General features: G+C 35.0%; 1 protein-coding gene across 2 annotated transcripts in view; it reads left to right on the forward strand.

Moving 5' to 3' along the window:
• LOC118185419 (membrane metallo-endopeptidase-like 1) overlaps positions 1–24,455 on the forward strand; it is a 101,339-nt gene that overhangs the window by 53,278 nt on the left and 23,606 nt on the right. For both annotated transcript variants that reach the window (XM_035355257.2, XM_035355267.2), the window contains 8 exons: positions 1,519–1,602; positions 4,080–4,219; positions 5,072–5,318; positions 9,533–9,631; positions 15,883–15,954; positions 18,960–19,084; positions 21,472–21,527; positions 23,885–23,936. In XM_035355257.2, coding sequence (XP_035211148.1) covers positions 1,519–1,602; positions 4,080–4,219; positions 5,072–5,318; positions 9,533–9,631; positions 15,883–15,954; positions 18,960–19,084; positions 21,472–21,527; positions 23,885–23,936 — 875 coding nt within the window. The remainder of the gene's footprint in view (positions 1–1,518; positions 1,603–4,079; positions 4,220–5,071; positions 5,319–9,532; positions 9,632–15,882; positions 15,955–18,959; positions 19,085–21,471; positions 21,528–23,884; positions 23,937–24,455) is intronic.

Consider the following 24,455-nt stretch of genomic DNA (forward strand, 5'->3'; position numbering starts at 1 on the left):
ACGTAGTAACTCGAACACAAATCAATATATTAATACCTTTATTATTTGATAGTCATAATAGTAACTTTCAGAAGAGAATAAAACATTCTTATTGTTATAACTTTATTATTTTAGACGCTACAAAATATTTAGCAAGAATGCAATTCTATGAAAAATAACCTCAAATTTGACATGATACATAAATCAAACCTGCATAAATCAGAGACTGTTTAATGTTTTATCATAGTAGTAGTCTAGTCCCTTCATATAAATATTGAAATATATCTACAAAATTTGTAGATCTTCAACTTTTCCGAGGCTAACTTTAGGACATGAAGATAAATTAATGGGCTTTTCTACGATAAAATCATTTACCTCACATTTGCTATTATATGCATCAATGCTATTATGTTCTGGTGAAATTAAATGTTTCAAGCTCTGAAGACCTGAATTAGCGCTTTATAGTGCTACAAAAACCAAAAGACAGAAGGGGGGAATATACGGGGTGATCCAAAAGTAGAAAAAAAATTACTCTTTCGAAAAGTAGAGAAAGTAGTATGATGAGATATTCACAGAAGTGCGCAGAAAGATATGGGATTTGTTTAATAATGAAGGATTTTATAGCCTGGATCTTTGAATTATTAATCGATGGGTGATGCTTCAGTTGGGTTAGAACTTCGTACAGTAGTACGCTACTGTACAATTCGTAACACAGCTAAGATTACAAATATTCAGTGTGACGGCTCCAGACGTGGCACGACACTCTGCATAGTATCAAAAAGGGTTCAAGTGTCACCTTGACAAAAAATAACTTATTTCGATGTGGTCAATAATGTTGTCTAACCTCTGTACACCTCTACACTTGTGACTTTAAGTAGCTGCATAACCAAAGATTAGAAGTAACTATTCTGAAATAACGTTTTACCTTATTAAAAAAAATAAATCTCGCTTATTTTTGTGATATCTCCATCGTACTATTGTCCATACTTTTCGAATTATTGAATTTTTACTGTCATTTTTGTGTTACTTTCCCATCACCTGGTACGATTGCCAGTCAGTTTAATTCAATGAATTTGCAGGGAGTCAGGGCTTCTGATGTTGTTTAAATGTTCCATAAAGCTAAATGTTTATTTGTAGATATTTATTTGATTATAAAAGCTAATATGAAAATAAAAACTGAAGACGTAATCGTGTCAGTAAATATATACTTATAAATGACAGCTACTTGTTTTTAAAACTAAGCTGTCAAGTAATATATATTGAACTATTATAGATCGGGTTCCAAATTAGATAAATTGAAAAGTATAAAGCTTCAGCATTATAACCAAAACTTAATTTCGGGTTTTGAACGAAGATGACGTTTCAAATGCATATCTTAAATTTCATCTTCCTGACCTTCAGTTTTAAATGAAATAAATGGGACTTTTACTAACTTAATGTTATGAAATTAACTATTTTATTGTGTTTTTTTTATATTTCTAAATACAGCTAGAAATTCGCTAATTAATCTGATTGAAATGTTTGCAATTTCCCCCCCAGTTAGCAAGAGAAAAAATAAAAGTAATGGACAATCACTCATCTGTTAATGTCACTCTTATGAATTTAACAAGCTTAGCAACGCAGGTAAGAAACCTGAATTATTTTATCCTCGCTTTTCATTGTCACCACTATTTTTATAACTTTGTTTTTATTACTATTATTTTGTAGCTATTTTGCAATAATCATTAACTTGAATAATGATATGAAGTGAGTGTTTTAAAAATGCCATACATCAAAATTGATATTTTAGCGATCTAAATATCTGTTAAAATATTATAATTTAAAAAAAAAATCCGTGTTTACTAGCTTGTTTTAGTACTTGTTGTTATTAGTTGCTAATGGTAATAACTTAGATTAAAAAATGCAGAACATATTCATAATCGCGAAGAATTGCAATTGTAAAAAGGCCTCGCTCTCTGTAATACACATGGATATCTCAATGTTTCAGCTTGAAGCATGCTTTTTAACTTGATTGTCCAGATATCATCTCACAGCCCTGAAAAATCGGGCCTCTAGCAGTACAACAGTAAACATCAGTCTTCTCTGAGGGTGCTCCTACAGGCAGCCATGACCACATTCAACTTTACAACAGCATTCAGCAACAGTTCGTTCTCTTTAACAAATAAAGATGACGTTAACTATACTACTAGGCCGTTAGGCTATAAAACCTACCCTTTAAAAATAGTTTGCTTTTATGTATTCTTTTCTAGTAAAGTCAGCGTTTTTTAAGTTGTCAATGCTGTTTTGTCATGCAGTCAATATTTTTTGTATTCTAGAAAGTCAGTGTTTCTTTCTGAATTATACATGTTCTTTTATAATAATTAATAATTTCCAGTTGCTTCTAAGTAGAATTTTGAAACTTACTGTCTTCCGATTAAAAAAGAGAAGTTTTCTTTTTAAAATCAACTATGGCATTTTAGTTTTCACAGAATATTAGAGGCAAATTTATAACGCAAAAAACTAATACAATCAAAAGTCTTTAATCCGGACGTCCATAATCAGGAATGATCTATAATCCAGGCATCAAAGCTATAAACTTTCTGCGCATGCGTAAACGCATTATGCGCTATGCGCATAATACGTTTACGCATGCGCGTTTAAGGTATAACGGACGGTATAAGCTAAGCTAAAATTATCTAATTATCTGTTTCAGTTAATGTTGCAGATTGCGTTGTTCGTTAATCTTCGAATTGAATCCGGCTTATTATTTTTTGCAGACTGTTAGAGCAATTTTATAAAAGTAAGCTTGAACTTTCGATTATGTCAAAAAGAGTTTCCAATTCTGGAGCTGCCAAAGGATCTACAAAGCGAAAGCATGTTTCGATGTCCATTACAAAAAGTGGAATTGCTGCAAAAAATGGATAAAGGCATGAAGAAAGTGACAGAGAGGTGATTTGTTTCCCTAACCATTCCGAAATCTGTTTATTAATTTCACGCTGCTCTGGGAAGGGGGAGAAACGTCGCGGCGCGCAATGAACTGGAAGTTGATCTATCAGCACTATCCTTATCTTCAGGGCAGATGTTTTTTATTTTATTCGGCTTATAATTCCTTACTAAATATAGTACTTTATCTCTATGTACTCCGTCTTTGATATGATTTAAATCAAATTCCTCGTCATTATAAATATCACGAATACACATCAAATAGTTTTCTGGTTGCAATTTTCTAATTTCGACTATGCGTAACATATGCTTTACGCATGCGCGCGTTGAAAGAAATGTTTAATAAGGTAAACAAATAAATATTAAGCTTTTTTTTTGTAAATTTTGATACCATTTAGATCATAATTGCTCTTTATTTCATAAATTACAGTTTCATATTTTTAATTGTATAATTTCTGCATGCCATCTTACCAGATTTAAATTGATGATCTATAATCCGGAAAAACCGATAATCCGGAATCGCCGAACTCCTGACGAGTTCGGATTAAAGACTTTTGACTATGTATATATATATATATCATTTATATTCTGGCATGTTATATAACCGCTATTATAAATACAGAGTTCGCGCCATTTTTCGTCAGATTGCTTTCTCCTCCTGCTGCTGGTCTTACCTTTGTTAGAACAGTTCGCAAGTAGAAACAGAACTTAGAAAGTCTAAATTTAATCTTATTTACTTTAAATCACTATTGAATACGTAATTTGGAGAATTTCATTTCAAGGAAAAATGATCTGCGGTGAGAATTGAATAAAGATGTGAAATTTAAAAAGCTAAAGTATTCTTTGTCATCATCTTGCCGCCTTCTACTCAGCCACAACAATGCCTGGACTCTGATATAGTTATATCGTCAAGATTTATCATTCCTGTGCCTGCCTGCCAGAATATTACACACACACACACGCATATATATATATTTGCTTTCGCAATGAATCCGAATGAAAATCTTTGAGACTGACACAACAATATAACATTTATATCTTCCCAAGATATCTAACAGATGACCGTAAGAATTCCATTTACAAACTTGAGTAATATAATAATTAAAAATGCTTACATTTTAGTCTCGATTCGTAATAGAGAAAAAATTTTATTTGAAGCATCTTTATTTTTCTTTCAGATCAACTGGATTAGGTGGCGAAACATAATTTTTTCTGAATTGCATTTGGATTTTCCTCATGATAAACAGCACATATATGTTGATGGAGTCGAAGCAAGCATCAAGGAAATCTCAGAGTTGATTCACAGTACGTCTTCTAAGTAAGCCATTTTTATTTTATTCGTATTGCCATAGGTATAAAGAATCGCTGGAGACGTCGTTTTTGAGAATGCGTTTTCAAATTGATGAGATCCTTAAATTTTGTAAATATGTTCGCTGTATGTGTTAATATGTCTGCTATTAGTAGTCCACAAATACATTTTGCGTTCATTAATTTGTACATACTCAGGTAAGACGGGAAGTACCTTTCCAGTTTCGTACTTTATTTAACTCTACTTAATTGTATTTTAATTGTGCTTGGTGCATCATTTGATAAAACGGGACTGCCTGGATTTTATCTGGCCAAGTAGGTTAATTGGACTTTGCCATTATTCATGTATATTTTTAGTGTAATATTCGATGTGACGAACATTGTAAGTTGTATATTGCCTAATGATATCTCCATGAACATTGTAAGTTGAATATTGACTAATGATACCTCCATTCTTACCATTATGGATCTTACCATTATTTAACCTCATCTGCCAATCTTAGCTTTAGCCTCATTTGCCAATATTAACCTTACTTTACATTTTATGTATGAAGTACATGTAAATTGCTTACATGTAATTCCACATCTAGAATTTTTCTCTATATGAAAGTAAAATATAATATTCTCATCAACATGCACTGGGTGGCTGCTTCGTAAATTCGCTTAAAAGATGCAACTTTAAAGGTTTAGAAACAAACCGCTATCTAATATTTTTTTTACTCTTGCATCAAAATAATGTAGAAGTAGCATGGTTTGTTGACGATTTGGTGGCATAATAGTGTTTTCAAGTTTACTGCATTTCTCTGAAACTTGAATGTGAGAAGAAAAAAAAAATTAATTTACTTTTTATCGTCTCTTATAGAGTATTAGCCAACTACCTAACCTGGAAGTTCGTAGTTTATCATCTAGGCTTTCTTGGAAAGGCTTTTAGACAAATCCTGGAGAATCATTCAAATCTAAGGTCGCGACAAGCACGTCAACTAGGAATGGATTCTGATCGCTGGTTACCCCGATGGCGGCAGTGTGTAATTTATATCAAAGACTTAATGCCTATTGCTATTTTACCAGAATACCGTGAACTTATGAAGTTAGAGGGAAGAGAAAAAGAGGTAAGCTTTAGTATTATTTTATTATTACAAAAATGTGCCTAATGATACCTCCATTTTTTTAAAAAATTACAATCGTGTGCAAAATTAAGAGAATTACATCTATTTTTACGAAACATAGTGAACATAGTAATTACAGAGTCGAATATGTAAGTGTACACATGCGTGCGTCGGAGCGGCGATTTGTGTGCTCGTACTCCTTCATAACATTCACCGTGTTTCTCGCAAGAGTCCGCTAAATTTTATGATGTGTCGGATAAAATGAGTAGCCACGAACATATGGATGACGGAATAAGATGGAGATTCGTCGATAGACTGGAGGCAGGTCAGTCACAAGCGCAGGATGGCTATAGAGCTTAATGTAACGTTCCATGTCTTCTGCAATCTATGGAAACTGTTCCAAGACAATGGATCCATACCGAGAACACCTGCACAAGATCGACCAAAATCCATAACGACGAATGAGGATCTTTATTTATTATTTATTTTTTTTTTCAATTTACCAATACTGGACTGCTACATCATCACAGCTCTCACGTGAGCTGTATTCTGCCACTAGAATCCGAGTTTCACGGTTTACAGTTGCCTGAAAGCTTCGTGAAATAAGACTGTATACCTATTTGCATCATGTTCATTGCAGCTCACAAGTGAGTGCGTTTAACATGATGCGGATGACATGCGCCTTGGACCAGACTTCATTCCAACAGTGTGAGTTTTACAGATGAGTAGATATTCATCCTGAACACTAATTCTTGACATATCTGTATCTGGAGAGAGCATAGAACTGGGTACCATCCCTCGCTCATCATGGAAAATGATCATTACGGTGGTGAATGTCTAATGGTTTGGGCAAGCATTATGTTAGGCGATCGTACATCCCTGCATAATGTTTGAGAAAGATTCCTGGATTAATGGAGGACAACGCTCGTCCAGGTAGAGCTCAGCTTCCCGGCGATTACCTGGAAAGTGGAGATATTCGCCCCAAGAATTGCCCAGCCAGATTTCCTGACTTTAACCCTCTAAGAGCACGTCTGGGACATTCTTGGGAGGGCAATTTCATGTTCCTATCCCCCTCTGCGAACCATCCTGTAGCCGAAAACAACTTTTTTGCAGGAGTGGGGTGGACTGCCGCAGGGACTTCTGAACTGCTTTCTGACCAGTGTGCCGCCACACTGCGCGACCTGTCCGGCTGTGAGAATGCACCATATGCCATACATTAGACTTAGTTTGATATCGCAATGATTTTGCACATCTGTGCACTACGAATTTACTGATAAGCATGCCTACATAAAAACACTCTTGAAATGTACACCTCTTTCTCTGTTATAAATGTACATTCATACCAATGAATGAAACTAGTAGATGGAGTTTCATTCAAATTATATATAATTTCCATGAAATCTATCTACTAGTTTCTCAGAATTTCGACATAATGTGTAAATTTTCTTAAATTTGCGTACGAGTGTAGTTACTGTGTATTTACAAACTATTAATACTCTGAAAAGCTGTACAGGTGATTTTATTATTATGGTAGTTATAGTGTAAAGAATGTTATATCTTGAAACCAAACTTGAAAATTGAAAACTTTATATTATATTTTAATGCGTTAGAGAAACATTTACCATTAAAAATCTTAAACCTTTAAAAAAGTGTAGAGACATTAGCTATTTTTTGGAAGCCGGAGAGATGAAAAATTAGCAGCCGCCTTCGCCGGGAATCGAATCACGAACCTCTGGAATACCGGCCCAACGTGCAGATACACTACACCACGAATACTCGCTAGGAAAGCGGGAGAGATACCTTATAAAAGTTTAAAAATAAATAGATAAGAAATACAAAAAGAACATACAAATATTTTGCTTTTTTTTTCCCTTAAGTAAAAATAGATAACTTATAATATTAAATCCTTAGGTAAACTATTACTTTAGGCCAATTTGTTAAGGATTTAATCTTCAGAAATTTAAGACGGACAACATAAAATCATATATTTAAATTGAGAAACACTAAAGTGTTAGAAAAGTGTGTTACAATTTGAAAAAAAAATGCAAAACAATTTGCAGTGTGATATGTTAGAGTCTGGGTAACACCTGAAACAACGTATACACATCACGGGAGACCTTGAAGAATAACCTTCAATTGCCTATTTTAAAATAGCATATTATGGCTGTAGTCGTATGCCGATGTCAATTTTGTGTCCTGTCGACTTTACGCTTTGTGGAGCCTGTGAAATACAGTCTTCTATAATATGCCGTTGCGATCTCCGTTATGCCAATGTCGATCGTATGTCGGCGCCCTTTCTATAATTAATTTCTTTTCATACAGATTTTGTTTCACATTGAAATTTTTTTTTCATAATTTGAATTCTAAATAATATGAGACGAAAAAAAATTTTTTTTTTGGTTGGAAATAATTTATTAAATTACATTATATACAGTATCTTCAATTTAAAAGCACTTTCTTCTTAACTTGGAAACATTTCTAGAAATAAATGCAAGAGATCTTTAAATAAATATCTTACATCGCGTACTAGTTTTAGATAACTAACAGTAGAATGATTAACTGTCTCAATCCAGTCCTGTTTCTTGGGGAAGGTAGAGTTGTGGAATAAGATGCTAGAAATTGTTTTAATTACAGTGTAACAAGAAAGTGTAATAACATACATAAAAAAATATGATGTGTACACCATATGACTTCCTTGTACGGTATATTAAATTATACGTTTTTTGTTGCATTTCATTGAAACTTATTTGGATTGAATTAAATCTTCGTCGATAGCGCATAAACCACAATAGAATAAATGCAGTCTTTAAAATTGACAATATTTGTTTACCATAGCGACACTCTGGCGCTAGGTTCATTTAGCAGCGTTATGTTTCGTTTATATTATAACTATGTCTGTGTCTATGTCGTAACGCAATTAAGAGGCAATTAGCCTAGTGTTATAACTCAGAATGCACAAAATTTATATCATTTGAAGAATTATCTAATAGTTGCCACATCTTCTGTTCAAATACTATAATAAATCTAGAACGATGTATAAAAGAAATTAAGCAAACAAAACAAAAAAGAAACAGTTTCTCACAGACGATTCTGTATTTCTCATTCAATTAATCCTGTTCTCACTTCGGGACAAGGCAAAAATACATAAAAACTAAAATATCTATAAACACTTAATCTTAAACACTTATTTCATCGAAAATCTTAAACACTTATTTCATCGAAAAATTCCAGAATGGATTAAGCATGATTTAATTGGCAATAACAAATGAAGGCGTTATCTTTGTTGTTGCGAAGCTTAGTCTCTCTAGATTGGTAACAAATCTACTATTCTACTGCTTCAAATGTAAACAAATATGTCCTCCATATTATTTAAAAATTAGGCTTAACCGCACTTAAACAGCTTTTAAATTGTTGATAATTCTACAAATATTGCTTACAGATTTCCTAAAGACATAAAAAACCGGAAGATATGAACAACATAATTCAATCATTTTTAAAGCAAAAAATGCACAATTTACAAACATATAAGATTAAAGAAACTGAAATCACTGAGCCGGGCAAAAGAGTGGATATATATATTAATATATTTATATACGTTTGGTGCGGCCGATTGCAACCAAAGTACGAGGTGCACATCTACATGTTATAGCAGTCCTATATACAAAATTTCAACGTTCTGATTCTACTCGTTTTTGAGTTATGCGAGATACATACGTATGTACGTACAGACACCACTAAAAATTCTCTTCAGAATTCATTTTAAAGCAGTTTTATAATTTTTTGGAGGAAAAGAATGTTTTATTCTGTCCTTACGTACAGATGTCAAGCAAAGACATCGTTAAATTGCATTCGATAGCGCACAAAATGGTCACTTTCGTTGAAATATGCTGCCTGAAACTTTTCGCAGTTACAATACTTCCTTTTTACTTCGTACAAGGAGGTAAAAAGGAAAGAAAAAATAAGTATAATATAACATATATGCGTATAAATCCGGAGAAATGTGATGGCTTTTTTATGACTGCAATCCTACTCACCTTCGCTAATTTTGCTAATCAGATTTTAGGAGGTCAGTTGAAGTTTAGATTAGGTTATGTGTTCTATGGCATTTAATCGTATTATGCAAAGATAAAGAGTGACAAGTATTGTCTTAAATTTTTGGAAGTATTTTATCTAATTGGTAATCGTATTTCACTCGCTTAACGTTTCCTATATTTCAGATGAATTACGTTGCTTCATTGATCAAAAATGAGTTTAGAGTGATCTTGAGGGATACGAGAGATCTTTTTCAAATTGATCAGTTGAAGAGTAATCATAAGGTAAGTGATTTTTAATATTATTAAAACTTATGAATAGCAAAATACAAACTTTAACTTGAAATTACCTTTTGGCTCAAATTCGTTAAATCATTTCAATTTATTCACTTTTTGAGGGCAATGGAATAATTGTTCGGAAATTATTTTTTACCTACGAATGTCTAGTAAACTTTGAGATATTTCAGTTGTAACTGACCACATTTTAATTCTGAAAAACACTTTCCAGTAATTATCAGCAGCATAAATTGCTTGTGTTTTAGCTTTGGATACTCTGAAACCAGTACTCGCAAAATTGCCGATGCCCTCATTTATTGTACTGCAATAAACATATTGTGATAAGGATTGACGGACTATACGGATTTCAGATAGATCTATAGGAAGAGGCTTTTGGTCTGCAAAGGCTTTATAGGCTCTTTGGAAGAGTCTTTTGGGCTTCATAGGGCCTATTTATAGGCTCTCTGTTTCTCACGATGAGGTCACAAGTTATCACGGATAGCGTTCTGGTGCAAGAACAAAATTATAAATAAGTTGGTTTTATTGCATCTCCACAGTACATTGACAGTTAAGGTAGGTAGCGGGTAGTGATTTCAGGCAGTTTCATTATTTTCGAATCTGTCACAAGCTTTATGAAGAATTTTCTGCTTCCGCATTACTTGCCTTTAAGGTGTAACTGGTAGCACGTCCAGCTAGTAGTCAGAAGATCCAGATTTTGAATCCTAGCATAACTGATTTTCATCGCATTTCACGATACAAAAACTCTGAGCACTTCTGAAACCTGACCACACTAAACTTCACAAAGCGGAAAAGATTTAATGCTTCTTTTTTAAAAAAATCAGGTAAAAAAATTAACTCTGAGATCAAACAGCCCTTGAAATTTATAAGCACAGGAAATTGCTGAAACTTACTGGGACAGTTGTTAGATTATTTTGATGCTGGAGACGTGAAACATGAGCAATGCCGTCGCCGAGACTCGAGCCTGTACTTCTCGAATACGCGCCGAGTGTGCTAACCGTTATACCACGAAGGCATGCGAGAAAGAAGGGAGAAAATACCTTATATACTCCCCCTTCTTAAAGGGCATTTCGTGGTGAAGAATCATCATCTACACCTTTTTAGTTCGGGCGCCACTGTAGAGTCATTAGGTTATTTTGAAGCAGGAGACATGAAATTGAGCAATGGCCTCACCAAGACTCGAACCTGGAAATCTCAAAATAGTTATTTTATGTTTCACTTATTTTCCTTTGTTGAATTGGGCGTGACCCATTATGACCATGGGACCAATTTGTTTGGTTAGGTGGATCGGGCTGCACCCGCTTCTGGTACCTTATAACCTAAGTGGGGAAATTCAGAAAAAAATTGTTTAATCTCAATTGTTCAGTGAATTAGGCTCTGGAGTACAAATCTAGAAAATACCAGATCTTTTCTTCCACTTTCTATATGAATAATTGATCGAATTTCGCTGACTTCCAGTGTATGACATGTTACCAAATCCCTGAATTGTAGCTTACTTTAATTTTAATGTAAGCTTAACACTCTTTTACAGATTGGATTGCGTTTAATCATTTTTGAATATTTTTATTTGAGTTGGCTGCTCTGTTTATTGTTTATTTTGACCAAATTCGAAATCAATTTTACATCGAATTCTGCTAAGCTAGGTTTCTTAAAATTTTCCGATTTAAATACTATTTGCGAGCAAGATACAATATCTCATAGCAATTTTTTTATACAAAATTTGATATAGATGTTATTTATTAAATGATGAAGCGATTCCTTATGGATTTTTCGACGATATTCAAGTACGATAAAAATAATCATTCCAGAATTTTGGTTTTTGCGCCATCCGAAGAAGATCCGAAAAATAGTTTTGGAAATGAAGTTTGCTGAGAATTATCACCATTCTAGCAATCACCAGCCAGTCTTCCAAGCAGTTATATTAATCGATTTTTCAAAATCGATGTCGATGAGCTGCTAACAATGATGCGATTATAAAACTAAAATTTCAAAAATAAATTAAAATAAACTAAATTTAATTTAACATCATCTGATAGAACTGGAAGGTCTTTCCAAAAGAAGCTTGTCAAGTACATCATTGCTAAACTGATTAAATGAAATAATTTTCTTGCTTCAAAGACACTGATATTTTATTTTCCTCACTCTTCTTGTCGATTAATAACTATGTAAAATCGTTTTAAAATTTACAAATTTATTAAAATGCCCTAAAATTGTAAAATAAATGGGTCTTGTAGCTCGAGAAAGGATATATGCTAAACTGCAGGTCATTCAAATCTCCGTTACCGACAACGTAAATGTATATAATATTTCTTCACAAACCACTGAATCTATCCGCCAGTACCTCAGAAATTAAGACGCTGGATATTGATAATTCGATCCAGATTCAAATTCCGATGAAGAGGCTGACTGCATGAGTATTTTCGTGGTTTTTCTCATAGGTAATAAATAGTTCCGGTAAAAAATCTTTTAAGATTACAGCTTTACAGTTAGACAAAAAGCCATCGTGTGTTTATGTTTTCAATAAAACATACGAAACATCGACTGAAGGTTGAAGAAGGTGTGCATTGTAGGCGCACTGCCTACTAATACGTCTGGGTTTTACTTCGGAATATCGTCGGCTATGATTGGAAAGGCGCTGTGCCTAAGAGTTCCTGGAAAGACACGGAATGAATACATTTTCTCACAAGCGGGCAGCTGATTCAAGTTTAGCATTCAGTATTCAAGCTCCCAGCACTGCAATATCCACTGCATTGTGGAGACAATCATGACCTTAAAACAGTTGCGTTTCGTGTAAGTTATTTTCATACAAGATAAGGAGGTCTAGCCACAGCAGTTCGGATTTCTTTAAAGTGCTTTCCTCATGGCGGACAGCAAATTCGCTTTCCAGCGCAGCAATCTAGACGAATTTGGGGCACTTCCGCAAGCAAGATTTCCGTACAAACTTGAAAGCGGGAACATTTTCTTACCTAACAAATACTCACTAATGTACGTTGTAGGGTTTATATTTATTTTAACTAACATTTATTTTAAGTTTAAACTATCTTTCCTGTCAAGCCTTACTTTCCCCTGGAATTGCCAATGCCAGAATATGTAAATTTGAGTAGAACGCGCAAGGATTCAAATTATCAGCGGAAGTATTCTGATTTAAATAGAAGGAAACGAGTTCGGTGTGAGATTCTTACTTAGCGAGCGCGGAGGTAGTTAGCGAGAATTGAAGAACCCCGCGTTGCGGCCTATGTGCTTGGCGGGAAGTAGTGGTAATCGTTCCAGTGAGCTTCAAGTCTGCTGAATTAGCAGCGGTATTGTAAAACGCGGTGAGTTAGTTATTTTAGAGAGCCTCGTAGTTAGAATCTTGTCTTTACTTTCTTTTCAGGTTATTATTTTTATTTGACTGCCAAGTTGGCACAGTCTGTAAGCGTCAAGAGGACGCAATTGTAATTTATTACGTTGAATAAAAAGGGACTTAAACCCTTCACAAGGCTCTATCTTTTATACAAGTTTTCACAGTCACCTCTTGGTTGCGTGCAAGTTGGAGGCACGCAACGTTATAACGTAATCGATACGTAATCTTAATTTGTTTCTAATAGTGACACTTACGAAGCTGCCTAAAAATTCTTGTGCTTATAGTTCAAATCAAAATATAAATGATAAGCTAGTTACCTGCTTTAAGAATCTCTTGAGTTTTTGTTAAAAATACCTAAAAACGTTTTCAAGTACATTAATGCTTTATAAGGCATGATGATGATAGAGACATTACGTTCATTGCGTAGCGATCCACATCACCGTTTTAGAGCTCAAAACACTAATTACAGAAAGGATAGGCTGTTGTGTCACAGCACCATCGATTGGCAAAGAATTCGATACGCGTCACCACTCTACTATTATATTTCAATAAATTCGGATAGCGACTTTTATCTTTAATTAGAAAAATTCCTGCTTATTTTGATTAAAACTTCACGGTAGTGATGATGATAGACTTTATAATACATTTGGAAATGCTGAAGAAAACTTGAACGTTTTGAGTGAAATGATGGTACAATAGACTAATTTTGCATTCTAAGTTATTGATCGTTAGTGAGGCACCATGTCAGTGGACATTTGTCACAGACCACAGTTTCAATCGGTATAAAATATAAATCTAGATGTCACTGTAGTTTCCAACATTTCCGGAAATTATCTTCATATGCAAGAGAAAGAATAGAGTTTCAGATTGCTATTACTTTCAAAAATAGTCAGTTTGAGCATTGAAACCTATAAAAAAGATGTAAAAGATAGAATCTACTGGAAAGAATTAATGTATAAAAATAATACTTGTATAAGGATCAGGATTTTTTCTCGTGTTTCCTCCGCATGGATCAAGCTGGTCATCTTGAGGCTTGATGTACCGTCTTTTAAGTTGCCCTGTTTTATGGATCTTTTGTTGATGAAGCTGGAAGTTTCCGGCTTGCACATCAGAAGGCCCTGGATCTCTTTTTTGGAGAATGGGTGTTTGTTCCTCTACTGAAAAAAAAAAGATGAAAAGAAACATAATTTTCATGATGACAATTCGATATAGGAAGGTATAATTCATAAATTGCGGTTGTAACAGACCTATTTAAGTGTAATTGAACTATTTTATTCACGCCATGAACTCATGAACTGTAACCGAACTATTTTATTTAAACGCTATCTCGTGGCGATATGAAAAAACGTCAGTCGACCTCCAGCCGCCACGATGATAGCTTACTATGTTATGTTATTCTCAATGTTTGATGTTCCATTTCGTTTATGTTTCATTTTTATATATATTTCTTTTGTTTGTAACCGTTCCTGTGTGCTCTGTTAATAAATCCTTTTAAAGCTAGCCGGCATTAGTGTCTTTTGAGGAACGGCTACATCACATTGGCGCCCAACTAAATTTGAATCCAAAATGGCATGCTGTATTAGTAAGTATTAGCGACAACTGCCTTCTGTCCTCTCAGGTGCTTCAGTCGTAAGTGATGATACAGCTTGGTTGTCGATGTTGTTGTTATTCATGAGAATGAAGTCGGTGTCTGAGCACCTCCCTTCGCACTCCAAACAGATTTTGGAGCAGAACAGATCAAGTCTTTTGCATCCACAACTTCCTTTACAGCCCTTCTTGCTTCTGCATGCAGTGAACCTAAGAAGATCTCTGGGTTACAAGAAGATGGTTACAAAAACCAAGTTGCTTACGGCTGTTTTGCAACTCCAGTTTTCTGTTTCTTCAAGTAATCTGATGGAACTTCCTCACTGCTCACAAAGCAGTGGGATTTGAATTTGTAGTCAAGTATTTGTGAACGTAATGTTTACAAATGTTGGTGCATTAGTGCTCTCTTTCTTCTTCTTAACAAGCGCAGCAATCAATGTTTCGTTAGTATATTGCTTTCTACATTTTTCGTGGACCTCAACTTGCGTACAACTTTTAAATAAAACTACCCTTTCAGAATCTTGCTTTTTTACTTGTCCCAGTGAAAGATTTAGAACCTTTTGGCTTCAGTACAGCGTCTGTGCTACATATTTCAACAATGCGTCACATATACTAAACTTCAGATTCATTATGCTCGCACAGTAATTGAAATAGGCTCGTAATGCTTAACCGCGTACTATCACAGCCGAACACTAACTGAATGGTCAGTTACAAGACTAGAGAAAGTTTGGAAGGTGAAAGGAGTTGAGGTGAAAACGCTTACCGAGACCATTATTCACGACAAGCAGGTGGCTCCGCGACGTCGTGCAGAATCGGCGCTAAAAAGGTATTGAGCTAAATCAACTGACACGTTTACAATAACGAGTTTTTTACATTTCTTGCGGAAAGCCAAAAAGTTGCCAGAGCGTTCTAGCAGCATTGCATGTTATCCAAACCTTAATTTTAATATATGCATTTTGTAAGAAATTTTGTGTACTTTAATTTTGTATAGAAGGTCATCTTCGAAAAAATGCTTACGTCTCTTATAAACAAAAATCTGAAAAACTTGCCAAACTTTTGAGATTCTTTTTGATTTTCTTTGTGATGCCGGCCTAAAAATTCAGATTCAGCTCCGTAGAAAGCATATAAAACCCGTGAGGAAAACAAAATTCTGGAACATTTTTCTGAAAGCACTCTTTTTGAACCTTCAATGACTGGACTAATCTGTATTTAATGTCTTCCCCTCTTCCAGGTTGATAAATATGAAATCTCCCTGGCATATTCTGCACTATTCTGTATTTACTTTTTTATTGTTATTTATTTATTTATTTTTCAGATAGATAAACTCGAAATCCTCCTGGCATATCCTCAAAAAGATGAAAAATTCTTCAAGAAATATTACTCAAATGTAAGAAAAACTGTTCATATTTGTTTTCTGAATTTGAGAAAGTATCAAATTTTTTAACGTGTTATGTTTACTTCAGAAATAACTTCTGAATTCAAAATCAAAAACAGGCAAAGTTTCATTCGATTAAAAGTAATTACCACCACTTTTTGTTCCTCAAGTTAGCATAAAATATAATTTAACTTAGGATAAGCTAGGGATAATTTAACTTAGGGAATAGAAATAAAAATAAGAAGAGACGCAAATAAATCAAGTAATTTCGTGAAATAATATAATTGTCAATGATTTTTATTTCTTATAAGTGCGATGCTTTATGTACACGTTCTGAAAATCCTCCTACAAAAAATAGCTTCATTAAGTGCAAAACATATTGAGACTTAATAAGTTAATGAATTTCAAGTTGAAACAGTTTCAAATAAAAGTATTTACTGGGTTTTAGGGAAAATACGGTCGTAACAGTTTCACTCAAAATGCTTATATACATTATTTTACAACAACTTACTTTTAGTTTCCTGCAGAGATGCGCAGAGTAGACGCACGTCACCGTGTTATGTGAATGATGTGAAATGCGCAGCTCACCAGCACACGTTGAAAAAGGTATAAGGGAAGGAACCTGCAGAATGTTCAATTTTCGTGCCAATATTTATGCTAGGGAAGTCATTGTAGAAAATTTGTTCTTGTCTCAGAAGACGTGCGTAATAGCAGAAAATGCCAGCCAGTCGTCAACGGAGGCAGTTCCAGCAGACAGACGATTTTACGAGGGGCATTGGTGATCGGACTGAGAAGGGCAGGTTGATCGATACGGCACATTTTAGCTGATACACACCTAGATGTGTCCACAGTGCACTGGCTGTGACGACGATGGTTGTAACATGGAAATGTAACAAGTTCGAGGTGTGTTGGTGCAGCCAGAGTGATATCAGCATGCTTGGATCGACGCTTCTGCCGACAAGCGGTGGCGCACCCACAGGCCGCTTTTACTTCCATTCTGCAGCATGTTCAAGACACACTGCTTGTTCCTATATCGACTAGAAGCATTTGGTATTAGTTGGTGGCTAGTGGCCTGCACTCGTGGGTGTCCCTTAAAAAGACTGCCATCGACCCCATATCATAGACGGCAACGTCTGCATTGGTGCCGAGCTCGAATGAGTGGATGACGGAATGACATAGGGTCGTGGTCTCAGATGAATCACGCTTCTGGTTCTTTAATGATATTCTCCACGTACGAGTGTCGCTTTGATGTGGAAACAAGTCCTATCCGGGAACAACTGTGGAATGCCTTACCGCACGACAACGCAGCATCATGGTTTGGGGCGCAACTGCGTACGATTCTAGGTCATCTCTAGTTCATATTCAGGGCATATGACGGCCCAATTGTACGTGGATGATGTGCTGCGGCGGGTGACACTCCCCTACCTTCAGGGAGTGACCAATGCCCTTTATCAATAGAATAACGAACGAAAACACACTGCTCGCATCCGCCAACGTGTTTTGCAAAGTTTACAGATATTACCCTGACCAGCGTTCGCTGTTGTCCTCTCACCACAATTGTGATGTGATTGGACCCCTTTTGCAGACCCTGATGTTGCCGCCTTTAGAAGTCGAACTGTGGCAAATGGTTGGCGGGGAATGGAGAGCCATTCCTCAAGACGCAATCCTTGGTCTCTGTACCAACATGTGTTGCTTCGTCTGTCGCCGTCCAGGTTGGTCCTACAACCTATTGAGCCTACGCTCTTCTCGTTCCGCATTATGCAAATCATTTCGTAATAAAGATCACTTATTGTTCTTTGCTGTCTCTCTCTGTTTGCCGAGTTCCATCATTTTCTGGCCTCTCCTTTTTGGTATTGCATTTTCAACGTCGAGTAGTGTATTTTCGGTTTTATATAGTAGATGAATATAGTTGATCTTTGCGCCTTTCGTGACATAAATTCTTCATGATAGAAACAAGTACAGGTGCGTGTGAAGAGAAAACCTGTATGAAGAGTTTTGTAAATTATGAACACAGTGAAGCTTATCTAAACATGTTAATGAATATGAATTTAACAAGCGATGTCATTTTAATCTTGTAATCATTACAAAATTGTTAAATATTGCAATATTTAATGAGAAACTTTCATTATTAGCACTGATTGGTAATTGATTTTCCAACTGATTTTTGAGAAACATATTCACTTAACCTCGGAACTTCTGTTTGACTCTATAATAACATTTTTTAAGTAAATTGCTTTGTAATATCAGACTGAATAAATGTTTATTCTCAGCGGCGATTCGGTAAATAACTTTATGTTTGAAACATATTTTTAATGATTTTACCTCTTCAGAAGTGAAGAAGATTTTCCCTCGCTTATTGAATGAAATTAAACTTTTAGAATTGTAAGCACACATGTGTCGTGGTGCTAATAAAAGCCATTTCTAGCGTTTAAATCGAATGCCTGTTAATCAAACCGAATGAAATATTTTCGGGAAGACTATTGAACAAAGTTATGAAGAATCAGTCAACGGAGGCCTTTTCACGAGCAAAAATCTGATTTCGAACTATGAACATGAACGCTAATAATTTAAGTGTCTTTGAGTAAAATTAAAAATTTGTGGATAAGAAGGTTTCTTATTAGTTGTAAATAATGAAGGATAAGAGATCTTCTGAGTCCAACCCACTTGATCGAGTTTGAGATGGAACTATACGAAATAGCTCCGTACACACTGGTGTTCAAGATGCCTGTAATGACAGTACAGCTTTGATGATCAAGAACAGGCGCGTATACATTCAGTTATGATTATTCGTGAACCCTGTGTGTAGGGCTAGTGACAAACAGCATTTATCTTATCAAATGAATCTCTTTTGTTGCAGTGCAACACATCGAGGAGGATAGAAAACTGCTCGCAGGTGAAAAATGTTAGAAACTACGGAAATTTTTTGTTTTATAATGTCTTCCAATGTTGCATTTATAAAACTTAAAATCATGCTGAACAATTTTCCAAAAATTCATATATTATTTGATCTCTCACAGATGGCGCAGACCAGTGATTCTTTTCTCTTAAATGGAATGAAGTTAAGAACGATACGCATGAAAAAAGTCATGGAAGGTGTATCGTTATCGAAGACTGTACGAGACCTAGAATATGCAATCCAAGTGTGAGTATGTTTGAAAGTATTTAATTTTTTGATGTTCCTTTTGAAAATTTTTACTTATCTTCCAATTGAATAAAAATTGCTGTCTCTAAAAAATCTATCTCTTCTCTGCTTTTGCCTATGCATGATACAGAATTTGGTGATCCAGACAAAATTAGCTGATTTTAATTATACTCTTAATTAAAAATTAAGCTCATTAATTCTTCCTGTGCGAGTCGCATTTTCTGATATGAATGGACTTTTTTTTTTCTGAAATGGAACAAAAAAAAAAAAAAAAAAAAAAAAAAAAAAAAACGAAATTGGTAAGAGAGAGTAATTAATTTTTAAATTTTCGTTAAAATTAAGTAATACCAGGCAGTTATATTTCAAAAAATATTTGAGTGCCTTAAAACTGTACTTTGAATATATTAAAATTTACTATAAAATTAAGATTCATTTGATTTGATTATGGCAAAGCACTCAAGCGCTTTCTGATTAAGGGAGCGGATGCCTTCGGGAAGGACATTCTAGGGATAATTTGCTGATATACACTTTATACATCAGAAAAATCACAGAAACGTCTAAGCAGCCAGCCATTCGGCCGAGATTCGAACCCTGTGACGAACTCTCAGTATTCATCAATTTTACCGCTAGGCTGCTGGTAGAAGTAGAAAATTAAGAACAGTATTTCTTCCAAAATTCACCTGATTTCTTAAGTTGCTGCCTGCTTAAAGAGCTAAGTAATTTATTATCATAAAGTTTTAAAACATTCTAAAATTTTCCAGCAAAAGATGTTCTAGTTTGAAAGCAAAAAGATATGCCAGTTTAAGAAATTTAATGTTTCTTTACAGATCGCTTATGTGCAAATGAAGCGAAAGTTTTTATAAGGGAAATTTATCTTAACATGTATTCTTTATTTAAAAGAAAAAAAAAATCATCTTTTAAGACAAAGCTCAGCCTTGTACCGCACACTATAAATTAAATAAGTATTCCGCAATATATCACCAAACGGGAGTATGGTAAAAATATTTAAATAAAGAAAAGTAGCCCTATAACGATCAGGAATACTATTAATCAAAAGAAATGCGGTGATGTGAAAAACTATTTATTCTTGCAATGATTTTTAATACTCTGTGGAAATAATGAATGATTTTATGAATGAATTCAAGCATGCTTGATCATTCATTCAAACGCAGCGTAGAGATTGTTTTTTAAAGCAATTTAATCAATTAATATGGAATTTAATGATGAATAGTTAATCAGTAATGAGAAATGAAAGAGGAAATACGCATTATAATTTATCTAGCTCTTTGAGTTGAGCAAAATCAAATAACTGTTGATTGTATGGTTAATATTACGGCAAATATTCCATGGAATTACAGCAATCACAGTCTTGAAATAATTAAGAATACTGGCAGTTATGTAAGACCTTAGGAAAGCGATCTTCTTATTCATCAAAATGCACTTGAAGGCTACACCTGCCGAAATGTTTATTGTGCCTAAACTTTATAAGAGGATGTAACATTCTGGCAAAATAAAAAGTATATTCATTTGAAGGAAATATTTTTTGAAAGTCATGGCACAAGCATCCAGTGCTACGTCTCGAATACTTAAATGTGTAGCCGGCCAAACCGGGTAGTAGTTAGTGCTGTACCGTAGGGTCTGAGTTAGAATCCCGGAGAAGGCATGGATGTTCTAAATGTATATATAGGATTCATGCAGCATGGGGGCACTTTAAACTAGCAGCGAGCGTCAAGTCCTCTTGAGATGTTGATGGTAGAGGAAGAGGGATGGGATACCCTGGGACCTGTCCCATCTCTGAAGTGCTTTCAATCAAAATTGGGGGTAAGGCCGGAACTGTTTCCTGTATGGTGCTCAAGGCTTTTGCCAACGGCAGGCGTAGTCTTGCACTCGTTGTCACTAGGAATTTCCTGGGCTTGTGCTGATGTCACTGTCAGACAAGTAAGATAAGTCTCAACAACACACATACTTAAGTATTTTCTTTATTAAATAAACGCTCAAGTTTGCATGCGGCAAAGCGAAATAATTTCATAGCGAATTTTTTCCGCTTCCATTTGTGCACTGCTGTTTTTAAAGCTTTTTTTCCTACTTCTTACCCTTGATTTTCAGTTAATACACATAAACTCAAACAAACATTTTGCGTTGAATTGTAGCTTGAAGAAAATATTACGAGCGTAATAGCCAGCCGTATAGAAGAGCTGAGGGATCTTCTGTTGTAGTCAAGGTATCAAGTATCTAAAAGCATACAAAAATTTTCCATTGGGTCTATATACTGCAGCACGAGAGCACTGCAGAAGAAACTTGCATTATATTAGACATATTATTTTGCTGCTTTATTTTATTATTCGCCTAGTCGGTTGTTGAAATTAAATATTCTTTCCTTTATTTAGGCTTTACGACCCATTCAGCCGGGATACTTACAGTTTCTTCAGAGGAAATCGAATTGGTAAAACAAAGATTTTTTTGATATTTCACTTAATGCTTGTTATCATCATATCTGGTTAACACTGATGAAATCGATTGAAAATGTTTGATAATATATTTTTTCCTATTAAAGTGTTATTCTTCTGCTGCGTTTTGCCAATGTTTATCACGAGCTTTGGTAAAGAAATATGTTAATATATCTGTTTTTCTCTTTGATTACCGCGTATGCTTCTATTGAGTATATCCCGAAAATAAAATGTGCAATATTTAGTATAATTTTAACTCAGAAACTATATACAATATTTAAAGCATTTCATTGTGTAAAATAAAGCATTTTTAGATCCTCGACAGCGGCAGTTCGCAGGGCTTTCTGTATCTCAGGATTTCGAATGCTATCGATAAAATACTGCGGAGACAGGACTTCCATTGTTTCTGTTGGGCAGACCAAAACGACGAGATGAGACACCTTATCAAAATCCATGTGGCAAGCTCCTGGAGTGTTTCTGTAATACGTTGTCGGCGAAATTTTAACTGAAGCCTGCTATAGTCTTTTAAGACTCTCTCCAAAGCGCCGGACGGAGCTTAAAAATCTAGCCCCTGTTTTACTGGCAGAGTATGAAAAATATAAGCTGCGTCTGCTCTCAGAGAAGTATCGAGATGGTAGGCCTTAATTTCTTATTCGCATCCAACTGCGTCTGCCACTAAAGAGAACTGCGTTTTCTACACTAGCCAGAACATATTTTCATGAAACGTGGAGAGCCTTAGAGAGGTAAAGAAGACCTAAAGCCATCAGATTATTAATACCTAAAGCCATTAGAATTTCAGCTTTCATTATGCGTTTCTTAAAATTGTCAACCTCCTTGGTGGCAGCAGAAACTCATCGCTTTGTTGTTCAACAGTAGGAATTCCTTTTTCGACTTTTCTCCGACAAACGAAACACTTTGATTTTTTTTTCAACTTTATTTTCGATTGTGTCCGTTCTGCTTCCCACTGCCTCGAATTCGTTTTCTTTTATGGTAATAATTTCTCTTTTCATTTCCTCTTAACATGCATCATTCTTCTTTTGGCCCGCTTTTGTCTCTTCTCTTCTAGCTTCCATCTTTACTTGGCCTCCGTGCACCTCTTCTTTAACGTATCTGATGGCCCCTTCCATCTTTTCTTCGAAAGCGTCAAAAACTGTCACCAGATGTTTTAATTGCTCAACTGTCATTCTTGCCATTGGCATTTAATCCCTCTTCTAACTCCAAAAATTGTAACGTGCGTACGGGTTCGTAATGTATTTAATGCACACAGAACCGATGAAAGCTTGAGGACGTTTATTTTCTGAAAACACTTAACCTTTCTGACACTTTCCATACAAACGTACATGTAGAGCTCTTCTAAGAACGACAGAGGGTAATCAGTAGTTATCATTTCAAGCTATAAAGATCGTGGAACACACGGGAATGCAAACGCCTCGGAAGCTCGCATTGTGATCTCTCTAACTTCCGAATTTCCAAGCTAAAGTGGAAAACTAATGCTCTCTCCGGTCCTATATATAGTTTTCCTTCTTCTGCTTGATAAATTACCAGTAGCTTAGATTTCTCGAAATTCCTGCAGGACATACAGAGTTAGAACTATATAGACCGGATACACAGGGATCGGTCCAAAATATCGCCATATAGTTGTCCAGCCAGGAGACTTTAGGTGATTTTTCGCCATCTTTGCGAACAAAAACTAGCTACTAAAACCGTCGCCAATATGGTGTTATTTCGCCAAGGTGAGATAGCCATTTATATCAATGTTAAATGGACTGAACCCTTTCGACCTATTTCGAGGCGATGCCTCGTATTGTGAGATCTTTCAAGCTATCTTACGCAAGAGATACTACAATTTGCATATCATTCCATTAAAATTATTTGCCTGTATACAAAATTTATAACAGAAACTAATATATTCATTGAAATATATACTTATGAAAATCTGTTGCCGTGTTTTTAGGAGATATGCACGATAACCTATATCCTGTCTCTTAAAGAAACACTGTATCAAAATTTCAGAAGTCATTGACGGCAGACGAATCAGAAAATAATAGATTTATTGAAGAGAAAGATGAAAGCATATTGTCTGAAAAGTTCAGTAATCTTAGATAATCTGTTACAATAAATGTTGTATCTAGAATTTCTGTCTAATATTTCATAACTACCTTGAAAATAATGCATAGATTCTCAGCTGAAAATTTTTCCCAATCGAGAGAAGGTACTTGGATGGAAATCGATCGCATGCTATGCTTTCGCACATTTTTGGTTTTAAAAAAAATGTCGTTTTATTGTTTTAGTGTGTATAATTATGTTATTTTCAATGTCGACATCAAAACGTTTCACTGATTTTTCTTTACAGTTGTTTCTCCTGCTTTTCTACAGGCCGGTCCTATTACACCTAGACTTCCAAGGTGCGATATATTTTAATTTTTTCTCTTGTTAATAAACTTCATTGTTCAGGGCACTTTATGGTTAGTTATTTATTAAAAGAAGCTAGTTTTTCCATTCTGAGAAATTCCTTGTCAGGTTGAAATAAATAATTAAATGTTCAATATAAGGTACTTAGTTAAATCCATATAATGTATACAGTGCTCAATACTGTGTTAAAAACTATATCTCTGCTGTGAAATTGCCCTATGGTATTTGGCCCTTTCTTAGACTTGCACAACCGTACTTCCTTACTTACCGCCAGCTGAGTTGCTATACCGCCTGTCATAGTATGACTATCAGCATTTGTACTCAATTGATGGAGTATTCTATTGTCGCTAGGCCTAGCCAATAATCTCTATAGAATATAAAAATTTATAGAGGAATTTATGACGTTACTTCGAAAAGCTCCTATGGATGCTCTGTTGGTAGTAATTCCTTTAGCTTTAGTTGAGTTTAACTGTTGATAGAAATGATCACGCTGATATGCGACATCAGTGGAT

The sequence above is a fragment of the Stegodyphus dumicola genome, chromosome 1 (assembly GCF_044657685.1).
Source record: "Stegodyphus dumicola isolate Sdum_Otavi_A_Nest chromosome 1, ASM4465768v1".
NCBI classification, from domain to species: Eukaryota; Metazoa; Arthropoda; class Arachnida; order Araneae; family Eresidae; genus Stegodyphus; species Stegodyphus dumicola.